At 37.4% G+C, this 12,370-nt stretch overlaps 1 protein-coding gene across 1 annotated transcript; it reads left to right on the top strand.

Moving 5' to 3' along the window:
- The first annotated feature begins 8,636 nt into the window (after positions 1-8,636).
- On the top strand, positions 8,637-12,370 carry LOC144632352 (ATP-binding cassette sub-family C member 4-like). Its single transcript, XM_078490979.1, has 4 exons — positions 8,637-8,720; positions 10,003-10,548; positions 11,121-11,503; positions 12,277-12,370. The coding sequence occupies exons 2-4, from the start codon at positions 10,018-10,020 to the stop codon at positions 12,368-12,370; spliced, it is 1,008 nt and encodes a 335-aa protein (XP_078347105.1). The 5' UTR covers positions 8,637-8,720; positions 10,003-10,017.

The following is a 12,370-nucleotide window of genomic DNA, read 5'->3' as shown; positions in this document are numbered from 1 at the left end:
ATTATCACAATTTATGCTGATTGGGGATCAAGCATAATAAATGTATTTACATTCGGCGGAAGTAAACTGTAAGTGGCAGTGAAAGAGAATGTAAATAGTTTCTTATTGGTATGAACGCACGTGAGCCGTTATTTAGTTAATTGACTCCATTGTTGTAACGTATATAAGGGCTGATGGTTGTAATGTATTCATATCAGCTCTCGAACTTTTCAACTTTTATTTTATACACTTTTGTTATCTTTGTACTTCACCTTTAGCCCCCAAAGGTTCATGCACCTGCATTTGGTTGGGAGCACGTTCCCATTTTTCCCACTGGGTTCTTGGGTTATCGTACCAGGCGGCGTATAGGTTTGAAATCTGTTTAGTGTTTCAGTTTTGTACGCTTGAACATTGAACTTGACGAGAACAGCATTAAATACTCGGACTCACAGTTCGAGCTGCAAACCCATTTTTGTCTGTTTGATAGTACTGAATATAAATAATAATGTGCGTTTTTTGCTTCTGTCAATGATGTGACGCTCAGGTCCCTAATATCGAACTAACCCGCGCCAGTTAGCGGCTAATTCTTGATTAAATTTCTTGTTTTCAAATAAAAGCCATATCCAGGGCTAAAAATATGATCATAATAGTCGCGTTCAAACTTGAAATAAGAATACTGACCTTCACGCTTACCAATATGCAATGAGATATTACGTAACTTAAAAACACCTCGTAACACAGAGTTACCTGGAGTAATTCAGAAAAAAAAAAACATTTCTCGAAACGTTGGATTTGACCATCTAATCTAAAATATGTAGAGCCAACACATAATACATATTTCAACAAAAATACAATACATGTGATAGCACTCAAGCTACGGGCAATATAAAAGGGTACCGTAAAATTCCGGTTATAAGCCTCCCTGATTATAAGCTTCCCTGGTTATACGCCCATCTACCTGGAAACAAAAAAATATATCCTATTACAAGCCCCCCGGATATAAGCCGCTCTCTGCCGGATGACAGTACTGAACAGGGCTAAATGTTGCCTTATTATGCGTTTTAACTTAAAAACGAATTTCGATCAACACTCCCGTGGCTCGTTTCGAAACGTTTTTTTATTGAGTCTAATGCTTGCGTGCGCTTTGCGCATGCGCATTAGACTCTTTGTTATATGAACAAGCAGCTATTTCAAAAAGAAATAGTGTTTCGTTTCCTGATTGCGGAAGGGTAAGAATAGTGTAACACTTAAGGAGAGGTGGGTTTGGGGTTTACTTTAATTTGGAGAAGGTCCTAGTGTATGTTAAATTTGCCGAATTTATGCACGAGTGCAGAATGAAAAGAAGAACTTCATATTCAGTAGTAACTTAAATTCTCATTTTACACCTACTGTCGATTTTATGTAAAGGAGACATTACGTTTAGCTTTCAAGAGTTCAAGTAACACATAAATATTTCTCTTTATAGAAATAGCATATGTCTTTATCTCCAAATTAAGTTAAGTGAAGGGAGCTTGCCTTTATCGTTTTTACTCATCCAGTGAAAATTAAAATGATTTTTTTTATTTCTGCAGAACACTTTTTTGCTTTTAAGCAAAAAAATGGCACCCGATAGCATAACTTTGGATGTTACATGAATGGAAAAATAACTTACAGAAAATATTTAAATATATTCCTATCAATGTGGGGAAACATGAAACCACAAGAGTAAAATGCAAGATCAGAGTAATGCAATTAATTTAAATGGTTTATTTTTTGAAACAAACAATCCTTAAATAAATCAGTTCCATAAATAAAGTGTTTTGTGACTACTGATCTCTGATAAAATGCAAAACAACACTTTAATCGAAGATGAAATTATTACCTTTTGACAAAAAGCTTGAGGTATATACTTCTCTGAGTTGATCACATGCTCAAATCAAATAAATGCCAAATTCATACAAACCAAAACCCTGGTCGACAAGAACAGAGATAAGCACACTGTTTCGAAGCCATTTCTTTAAAATGAAATGCCTGTTGTCACTTTACAAAGACACGTAAACAACCAAAGCAAATTAATGTAAAAAGCTACCATAACAGATTTTTAACAAGGATTTTTAATTAAGCAAAATTCAAGTTTAAAGAAAGTTATATGTTATATATAGTCGTACCAGGATTGTATTTTGCTCGATCCGCGCTGCACGCTCTCCCGGCAAATATAAAATTATCTCCACAGAATAAGACACAGCCAAGTTGCATCTGTTGTCAGTGTAACAGCCTTGCATTGGTAACACTGATAATAACGATTTGCATTTTTGGCGATACTGTGGAGTTTCGATCAGACCGCGATGGCTTTGAATAATCCAAATAATGTTTATATCATTAATTTAATCTCAGAAATCTGCACCAGCAGTTGCAACGGTAGTTAATATTGAGCGTTACAACATTTAAGGAGACGAATTTAGTTCGACACGGCAGTTGCACACCTTGCTATACGATACTGTCCATACAAAATTTAAACTTTGAGCAGAACTTATTTATCAACTTTCCGTGCAGACTCGAATGTTTTTGCGACGCCGACGTGACACTGATCACGCAATTCCGGGTACATCCACGCGAGAACCCACGCAATTTTGCGTGTATTCGCGCTGTTTGTGACGTCGAAGATGCCGTGAAATTTTCCTGTACAAATAGAATAGGGCAATCTCCCACATTTATACATTCCTCTGTTACATGAAGTGAAATTAACTTTGTAAGTCACCTGCAAATATGCACTTCTCTTAATTGTAGCGCACTTGCTCTACCGTGCGATCAAACACGAGATACGCCAAGTCATCCCGTTTTTCTTTGCGCTTGTAAACACTGATTGGTGGAAATTTACTTCCGTTTCAGAATAATATTAAACGCTACGAGAGCTTTCTCTAGTTTTCTTACAATACATCGCTTTAGTCAAACTTAAAACCATTGCAGTCGTTAGATATTTCTGTTTGCAACGAATCTAAATTTTTTTTGGTCATGCTGAGGAATATATTTCCGTTATTTGAAGAACATGACTGTTTTTACGAAATTAATTGCCATCGGTCATACGTATTTACTTTGTGGTTACGACCGTTCTTGTGATTGGATAGCAGCCCCCCGTGCGAGCAAACACGACAAGTCATCCCTTTTTTGTTTGCGCTTGCAAACACTGATTGGTGAAAATTTACTTCCGTTTCAGAAAATCGCTAGAATGTTTACTTAACAATTAAACGCTACGGGAGCTTTCTCTAGTTTTCTTACAATACATCGCTTTAATTAAACTTAAAACCATTGCAGTTGTCAGATATTTCTGTTTGCAACGATTCTCAATATTTTTTTATCATGCTGAGAATATCTTTCCGATATTTGAAGAACATGTTTTTACGAAATTAATTGCCTTCAGTCAAACGTATTTACTTTGTGGTTACGACCGTTCTTCTGATTGGATAGTAGCCCTCACTGTGTAAATAGTTGACATCGAAGCCAAAATAATACCGTATCGTTTCTGAGGAAACGAAACAAAAAAGCTGTTAGCAATCCCAAGGGAATGGTTCGGGATCGATAATCGTTCGCTGTAATGTAGAAAACAATGATCAGCTGCAAGAACGGACTCCGTACGGACACGCACGATTAGTTTCAATTAAAAACAGCCAATCAGCGACACGTGTTCCCACGCATAATTAAAAGTTCTTTCTCAAGTCACGATTATTCAACACTTGAACAGGACGAAATAATTTTCCAGTTAGGACATTTGTAAGCTTTTTGTGAAAATAAATCTTCGTTTTCAGTTCAGTTAAGCACTTGTGTTTTCGTCTTGCTTAAAAAGCAAGACGTCTTTGAGAAAAAATATTTCGACGGCGACTCGCGTTTATTTACACAATGCGACCAAATATTTATTTTGTTTTAAAAAATAGAAAACTTTACCCCGGTTTTTGTATTTAAGTCATTCGAATTTTGACCAATTTTTTCTTTACAGTGCAAACAAAAACCTTCAAAAATAAAAAGATGTACATGGATAAATGTAAATCAAGTTACGCGACTAAATAAAAATGCGTTTGTTTGGCCGCTTTGCAGTATTACACTGTCCCGGCCTTTGCCATACACTGAAATCGAATTTCATGCTTTTACGACTCTCAGAGATCTTAAGTTCTTCTTACAGCTAGAAAAATCATAAAATGGTTACATTGATATGGAAGTGATGATTCGCGAAATTTGTACATCATGATAAACAGTCTTCGCTCCTGTGTATGGTAGCTCGATAATAATTGCCTAGTTTCCAGCGTTCAAAAGGTCATCATTATATTGACGTGAGCATTTACACCCGTTTTTAGGAAAATCTGTCACTAAGTGCTTACAGTACAATGGAGTAACAGTCACTATTTCAAGTGCTTTTATTGCAAAATCTGTTTCAAGAGTCATCATCAAAATGGTGAAAAATCTGAAAGAAAACGATGTGAAGTTCTTCAACCCTTGTTTTAATGAACATGCTTTTTGTAAATCGTCACGCAATCTTGTCAAAATGTTTAATCGTTTCTGCTTTTACGGACAATACGGAAGAAGTAACATCAACTCCTGTTCATACTTTAAATTTTGTGAAGCATATAACATTTATGACTGTTTCGTTTTCATCCATAATCATCCACGATGCCCCTAGCTTGCTATAAGCATTTTAAATTAAACTCCCGAACACAAACCTCTAACCAATTTTAACCGGCTTACGAAAACCGCGCAATCTGTATCACTATGCCATACGGCATTAGACTCATGTCACCCTTGGTGACCTATTTTTCTGCTTATAAGCCCTCCCGGATATAATCCGTCCCGCTTATAAGCCCACCCAAAACCCGTTACGAAGCTGTACCAGGGCTTATAACCGGAATTTTACAGTATGCCAATTACCTAGTAAACATTCAAATTGCTAATGAATTCAGTCGTTTAAGCTATAAGTAAAGATAAGTAATTTTATATAATCCTTCATTCGACTGATTGTCCGGCGGAAACGAGCCAGAACGTCTAAAACTCAGCAGGTAGGAGTAATTTCAACTTACTGGTAGATTGTTCATTTAACCAATTATTCTTTACTTTTTCATATCTGTCGTTTCTACAACTCTGTTTTTCAGTCCTAAACGAATCCACGGACCACAGTCTTTATAATACCTCGCGCCAGGGAAATTAAAATCTTTAAAAAAGATATACTTAACGTCAGACGCGAACAATTTTGAGCACAGCTTTATGATAAATTTTAACCGTCACCAGAAACTTTTGTACATTCGTGGGTCTCCAGTTGAAGAATATTAAACACAAGTCCAAGTGGTAAAGCTCTATAAACAAATAAGCTCTGAGCTTTTGTTGTTTTGCAAACTTACACTCACAAATGGCAACTTGCTTCGAGCGCGCTTGGAAAACATTGCAGCACAGTTTCTGGTAGTGTTGAAAGTTAAACATCTTAGTAAGCAACTCGACAGGATTGCGTAAAAACAGAATAAACATAAACGCTTGTCAAGTATTTCTTAACTACAAAAACACAGAGTCAAAAAGTGGCTTGGCGCCGAAAATTTATGTTCAACGGCAGTCATGGTTGAATTGTCCTGAATTTTTATTGTTGCACGTCGACCTTGTTTTAAAATATTTTGGGAAAAACTTCGCAGCATATTTCCAGGACTGTTGAACAATTTCAGTGCGGCAGATCGATGGGATTCCATAAACGGAAAACCGAAAGGTACTCTCTAGATACGTTTAGCCAGAAAGACCAAAAATACGTTGGCTACTGTTTTGGCGCCAAATACTTCAATTTGTTAATGCTCAGTTATGGTTGAGTTGTCATCGTCGGCTAATCATTGAAATGTATTTTGGCGCCTGAATTAATTATTGCACGTTATATAATGATATATAAAACATTCTTTACGACAAAATTATTAAACGAAATGGATCATTACAAATTCTGATTAAGGTGAAAAAAAAAATTGGTAAAAAAAATGGTAAGATAACTACTGTTTTTGCATGTCCTTTGAGCAATTCAAAAGTGAATTAAGCATGCTTATTAATAATAATAATGGCTAATACAGGAGCACCCAATAGACCGTTTCAGTGAATATCTGTTCTGAAGGGGTGACGGTAAAACGCCCACTCGGGGTCGGGGTCGGGGTCGGGGTCGGGGTCAATTTTTTTAAAATGACCCCGACCTCAGCCCCGGTCCCGACCCCGAGACGGTGTTTTACCGACACATAAAGCAAGTTGACAAGATCTGTTGCTGTGTGTTGCTCATTAGTATTAAAAAATTAAAAATAATTAGAAAAAAATAAAAAAAATTACGATCGAGCCACACCAGGGGAATAAATCATTTAACCCTTATTACATTTCAGCTTCGTAAACCTTTATTTTACGATACTACATTACAGCCTCACGAGAACATTTTATGATTGTAGTTCAATTGCCATATTTTTTGTTTTAAGAATTGTTAATTTATCTAGAGACTATAAATATTCGTACGTATTTCGATGTGCTTACCATGCCTCGCCGTAATTTTAATTGACTGTAGTTACTAAGCTCTCCGTCAATTATTCAGACTACTGTACAGTAGAACCCCGGTAACTCGAACTCGGATAACTCTAAAAACCCGCTAACTCGAACTAAATTTTGTTTCCTTTGAACAAAATTTGGGTCAAATTTACCCCGATAACTCGAATTTCGGTTCTTGCCACTCGCCACGGTTGCCCATTGATTAGAGTAACGAACGGATCACGTATTCGACAGCCATTTTCCACTCTTATCGTAAGAATGTATGGTCGTGTTAGAGTTTCTCACAAGATAAGTTCAATATGCACTGCACTGTATACTAAAGTACTGAAAAATCAGTAAACTATCAATTATTAACGTGGCAAATTAAATATTCAATCGACCCCGATAACTAAAAACCCTGCTAACTCGTACTGTTTTTCGTTTCCCTTCAGAGTTCGAGTTACCGGGGTTCTACTGTATTCTGTGAATGAATGGTACGCGCTGACGAATACGATAAAATAAATAATGGACAAGAGAAATTTCTTCGAAAGCAGCACCAGGTAACAAAAAAATATAATTCAATTTTTTTCATTTGTTTTCAGTGGATGTAGTCCTAATTAATGCCCGTAAGATGCTCGTAATTCTACTTGACTTCCAGTGTAGCAGTTGCTATAGCTAGTTTTGCGGCTAAGGGCATTGTTCTTGATGTTTTTTTCTATTGTTCTCTAGAAGGGTAGCATTCATGTAAAACCTGTAGGACGAATAACCTTATTCCAGATGTTATCAATAAGTATTAGAAATTTAAGGTGGTCATGGAACTCTTGCACATACTCCATTTTTAGGCATACATGGCTGTCATCGACATACCTGTACCACCATCGTGGAGGGTGCGGGGCTGATGAAATCGCCCTGTCCTCTTCAAACTCCATCACCACATAGGCTATGGTTGCACTAATAGGCGAACCCATAGCGCAGCCAAATGTTTGGTGATTATGTCCTAATAGGTGAAAAAACTGTCCTCAAAACAAACTCTGGCAACCTCGAGCTCATGATATTGCTCGAGCATTTTTTTCCAACTAACCTTAATAATGAAATCATTATTCCATAACTTGGCTCTCAAATGTGATTCTCCATGGCGCAGATACTTCACTATTGCGACGAACCAATTTTCTGAGAAACGGGATCATTGCAGGTAACGTGGCTAATTTGAATTATAACATGAAAACTATCATGGCGGCTATCGTGAATATGGTCCCCCCGGGGGGGGGGGGGGTACTCCATATAATGGCCTATACGGGGAGGCTCCGCCCGAAAGGGGTACCTTTTTCAAGCTTCAGGTATATAAAAGGGTAGGGATTTCACAAGTTTAGGTATATGAAAGGGTATGTAAATCCGTCATTTAGGTTTTTCGAAGGGCCTTGAATTAAAATATTTCAAACAGACGCACTTTATGGCTGTATTATTTTAATTTATAAAGCGCAACATGAAAATGACAAGAAAACGTCCTGTTCTAAGTTAATGCCAAGTCTTTTAGGTATATGAAAGGGTTACCTTTTTTCAGTAAAAGGTATACGAAAGGGGTACAATTCTGTCAAAATGGTATATAAAAGGGTACGGGGTAAGAGCTTGGGGCGGAGCCTCCCCCGTATAAAACTTTTTTGATTTATTAGCGCTAATATAGTCTCATAGGATTTCACGATAAAATTCATACATCTGCCCTGCCAGAAACCTTTCAAAAATATTGTTCAGAGCAGGAAGCACAGTAATGGACCTATAGTTGACCTTACCAAGTTCGTCGTTGTTTTTAAACAAGGGAGTCACTGCTGTGCCCTTCTTCCAGCTAGAAGGTAAAGTAAAGTGCCCCCGCCTAATTTTTCTGGGCACAAAATAAAAGATTGTTGTTTGTTGTTGTGTTGCTGGCTAAAATTTTTGAGACTACGGAAACAAATCTTGCGAGATCGAGCCTTTGGTGCTGATGATCGTAGGAAAGTATAAACCAACGAATGATCGTTGGTGTGTGTGTGTCTACGCCAGATGCAACAGACTTTGTCGGAAGACCTTGTTCCCCTTGGATAGGCGCGTGACGTAAATCTGAAGTCAAACTGCTTTCATTGTATGTAGGTGAAGTGCTAAAAAACGTAATATTGGTTAATTGTGGTCTATAGCTGAGTTGTAAGTAAGGAAAACCAACTCTTCAAAATCATTCAAATGATTTTCGCAAACACGTCAAGACATCTAAGGGTGTTAAGGTAGGAATAGTGTCCTGTAGTTTAAGCTGATAAGTATTGTAGATGGTGAAAGTAACCAGTTAATCTTTACTTTTTTAATATCTGTCTGTTACCATGTCTCAGTAATTCTGTCGAATCCTCGATTTCTACAGTGTTTATCATTTGTCGATGAGATCCGTCAATTAGTTCAGTGAGCCCGCAGACAGAAAGATGTGGCCTCTGCCTTGGAAAACTACCCAACCTCTAGCCACAGTCCGAACTCCAAAGAAGAAAATATAAGTTCTAGGTTAAAGATAAACACAAAATGATTTCCATGATTCTTGCCAAGGGCGTATTCAGCAGGAAATTTGCATTTGGTATCGTGTGTTCATTCAGGCGATACAGTTAAAAACATAACCCTTTAAAACAATAGATATTTGAGAATTTCTTTGGGGTCTAAATTTTGCGATCGCACGTCTATTGGTTTTGTAAACAGGAGTTAGAAAATAAAAAAGGAAGCTCTGTGCTGATTACCTGTGACTATGTAGATGCCATAATGTTCTAGGTCGTTTCTCGTTAAAAAAGCACCGACGTTACGCGTGGTTTGCTGTTTTAAAATAACTCGAACAGCAGGCTATTTGACTGGCTATCTGAAAGAGAAACCTGGACGAGGGACAAATTAAGGCAGCGAATGATCCCCTAAGCGCCTAAGAAAATCATATTATTTTAAACTTTGATTAGTTTTTAGTGTTCTGAGCAGATTCGAGTCGAATGGAGGATACACTCCATTTAACACTTAGCATACACATACACCAATGAGTGGTCCCTGGCCTTTTCTTTTTTCGTTTATTGACCTTTCGTTCGCTTTCAGACCTTACATGTAAATTCGCTTGTCAATAAACGCTGTGCCCAAACATTGGTGTCTCTGTTTGATATCTTTTAGTAAAAACAGAATCTCAATAACTCCGCCGAACCCTCAGGGCAAATGAAAGGTAGTTTGAGTTCAGTTCCTTAGTTTTTCAGGCAGAATTACTTCACCGAATGTCATCGGCGTTATCTGCTTTTCTTCCTAATACAGAGAGAATTGCTTCACCGATAATCATCGATGAGAAGGTGGTTCTGTATATAGGAATGAAAGATCACATTTTGAGCAATTGGCGAATTTTTATTGTTCTGTATAGTCCATCAATCATAACCGTGAAGGGGGTTGGATATACCCGGTCTTAATTTAAATAGCATAGATTTTTACGATTTCATTTCAGCTGTGATTTCTCCGTTTTAACTCACTGTTATTAACTTGTACATAATCGGTATTTTTTGTTAGCTTGCAGATCTAGTCATGGCGGGGAATGGATACATGAAGATCCCCACCGATGACCATAAAGAAAAAGCCAGTTTCGTATCTCTCCTTTTATTTCAATGGATGAACAATGTCTTCAAGACAGGCAGTGAGCGAATCTTAGAGGAGAGCGACTTTTTACCCCTTGCAAATGAAGACACCACCCGTTCAGTTACAGAGCTGCTTAAAGCAAACTGGGATAAAGAGAAAACTAAGTTCAAAGGAAATGGAAAAAAGCCGAAACTTTGGCACAGCGTCATTAAAACATTTTCTTTCAAGGACGCCGTGATCATCTCATTCATGTTTGCATTGAATTCAATTTCACATCTTCTTAGACCATTGTTTTTGGGATATCTCATTTCCGCGCTGATGTCAGCAGAACCACAAGGAAACTATCTTCTCTACGGTTGTGCACTAGCTATGGGCATCAACATTGTGATCGGAAACCTTGCTCACCATCAGGCTACCTATATATGTGAAGTGTGGGGCATCAAAATGAGTAGCGCCTTAAAAGGTCTAATTTACCAAAAGGTAAGCACAAATGGATGAGTATACATTAGACAAAGAAGGTCCTAAGTCCTGTAATGCGAAGAGTATCTCTTACAAGTCTTGCTTCCTGTCGTGTCTGGGATTTAATTTTTTTAGAGATCTGCAAGAAGGATGACTGTAGGAATCTGCTATATTTTATCCGGTTTCAGTGTAGCAAAAAGCTGATAAGCTCAAAAACACATAGCCTAGCTGATAGAAAATGTGATTGTAAGAACAGCTATAGAGCAGTACTCCAGATACTTATAGACCATAGAAATGACGTCAGAAGATGTTCAAAACTCAAGTGGAACCACGTGCCGTTAGGCGAGTGGTTTCACTGCAAAGTTTTGGACATTTTATGGCGTCATTTCTATGGTCTATAAGAGTGTAGACCATGAAAAAATGTGGTTGATTTGTTAATTATTAACAGCTACAGGTTTTCCCAGATCTAGACAGAAAACGACACTTATCTTAACAACATGTCTCCCTTATAGCCAGATGTTTTTTTGAATTGAGTACCAGTATCTTTTTAAGTCATGTTAAATGACCAAATTTTGTCCTGTCGTGTTTTGCAGACGCTACTTCTCAGCAAACATGCATTATCAAAATTTACAACGGGTCAGGTGATTGACCTTTTATCAAACGATGTTCAGCGGTTGGAGGGAGATACTGTCAAGTTGTTTTTCATTAGCTTCTTCTCTGTCCTTGAAATGGTGGTGACACCATTTTTACTGGTCTATTTAATTGGCTGGCAGGCTCTTATGGGAGCCCTTTTCCTGTACCTTCTTGTACCATATTACGCGGGGTTGACCCGTGTAAGTGGTGCACTGCGTTTGCGCACAGCAGCGGTGACCGACCAGCGGATCTCCCTGACGAACCAAGTGGTATCTGGGATTCGCGCCATTAAGACGCATGCGTGGGAGGATGAATACAGAGCAAAGATTAAACGCATACGAAGGTAAGAAGAAAACAATTATGATAGTCAGTAAACGTGTATGCAAGGGAATTAAATCAATCAATCAATCAATTGATCAATCAATCAATCAATCAATCAATCAATCAATCAATCAGTCAGTCAGTCAGTCTGTCAGTCAATCAATCAATCAATCAATCAATCAATCTTTATTAATGTGGTCAGCACGCTTAGCTAAAAAGGTAGTTTGTAGGTGTCACGAAATAAAAATACAAATAGAGAAAGATACTTTTTAGAAGTATATAAATTAAGTTAAGCTATTATTAAGAACGACTACGTATTAAAATTGTTATAATTACAATATTTCGTCTAGCTACAACAACAACAACAACAACAGCAACCATTTTATTTCCCCAAAAATTAATAGAAAATATAATTGCATGAAATAAATAAACTAAGATAAGCAAAAACACTACTCATATTTAAAATAAACTAAACGAGCTAAGAGTTAAATGTAAAGATAGTATAAATGTAAAGATAGTAAAATTATGAAAACAATTGTCACAGTCTCGTGAGGTTTAATGTTCATAAATTGTTCTTAAAAGCCTTATACGTTTTTATCTTATTTGATTCGTCTGGTATAGAGATCAATATTTTAGATGCAGTGTATCTCCATGATCTTAAGCCAGTTGTTGTTGATTTTAATTTTGGAAGGTCCACTATTGTAGTGCCCCTGAGGGTATAAGTAAAGCGCCTTTCGTAAACTTGCAGGTCCGGCATCAATGGCTAATCTTTGCAATTTATTTTTGTGTTTTCAGTCATGAAATCGACATCATCCGTAAGAAGAGTGGCGTTTTGTCGGGTGTTGCAGGTTTGGAATACACTTCAGCACCGATGGCATCCGTGTTTTGA

The sequence above is a fragment of the Oculina patagonica genome, chromosome 12 (genome assembly GCF_052425735.1).
Source record: "Oculina patagonica isolate OP01 chromosome 12, crgOcupat, whole genome shotgun sequence".
In the NCBI taxonomy this organism is placed as follows: Eukaryota; Metazoa; Cnidaria; class Anthozoa; order Scleractinia; family Oculinidae; genus Oculina; species Oculina patagonica.
The sequence above is the reverse complement of the archived record's forward strand: the minus strand, read 5'-3'. Positions and strand labels throughout refer to the sequence as shown.

Excerpts from the sequence above, each read along its gene's own strand:
- LOC144632352 (XM_078490979.1), top strand. The coding sequence starts at position 10,018 with ATGGCGGGGAATGGATACATGAAGATCCCCACCGATGACCATAAAGAA. Across the intron at positions 10,549-11,120 it reads AAGGTCTAATTTACCAAAAG|ACGCTACTTCTCAGCAAACA; the intron begins GTAAGCACAAAT and ends CGTGTTTTGCAG. Across the intron at positions 11,504-12,276 it reads AAGATTAAACGCATACGAAG|TCATGAAATCGACATCATCC; the intron begins GTAAGAAGAAAA and ends TTGTGTTTTCAG.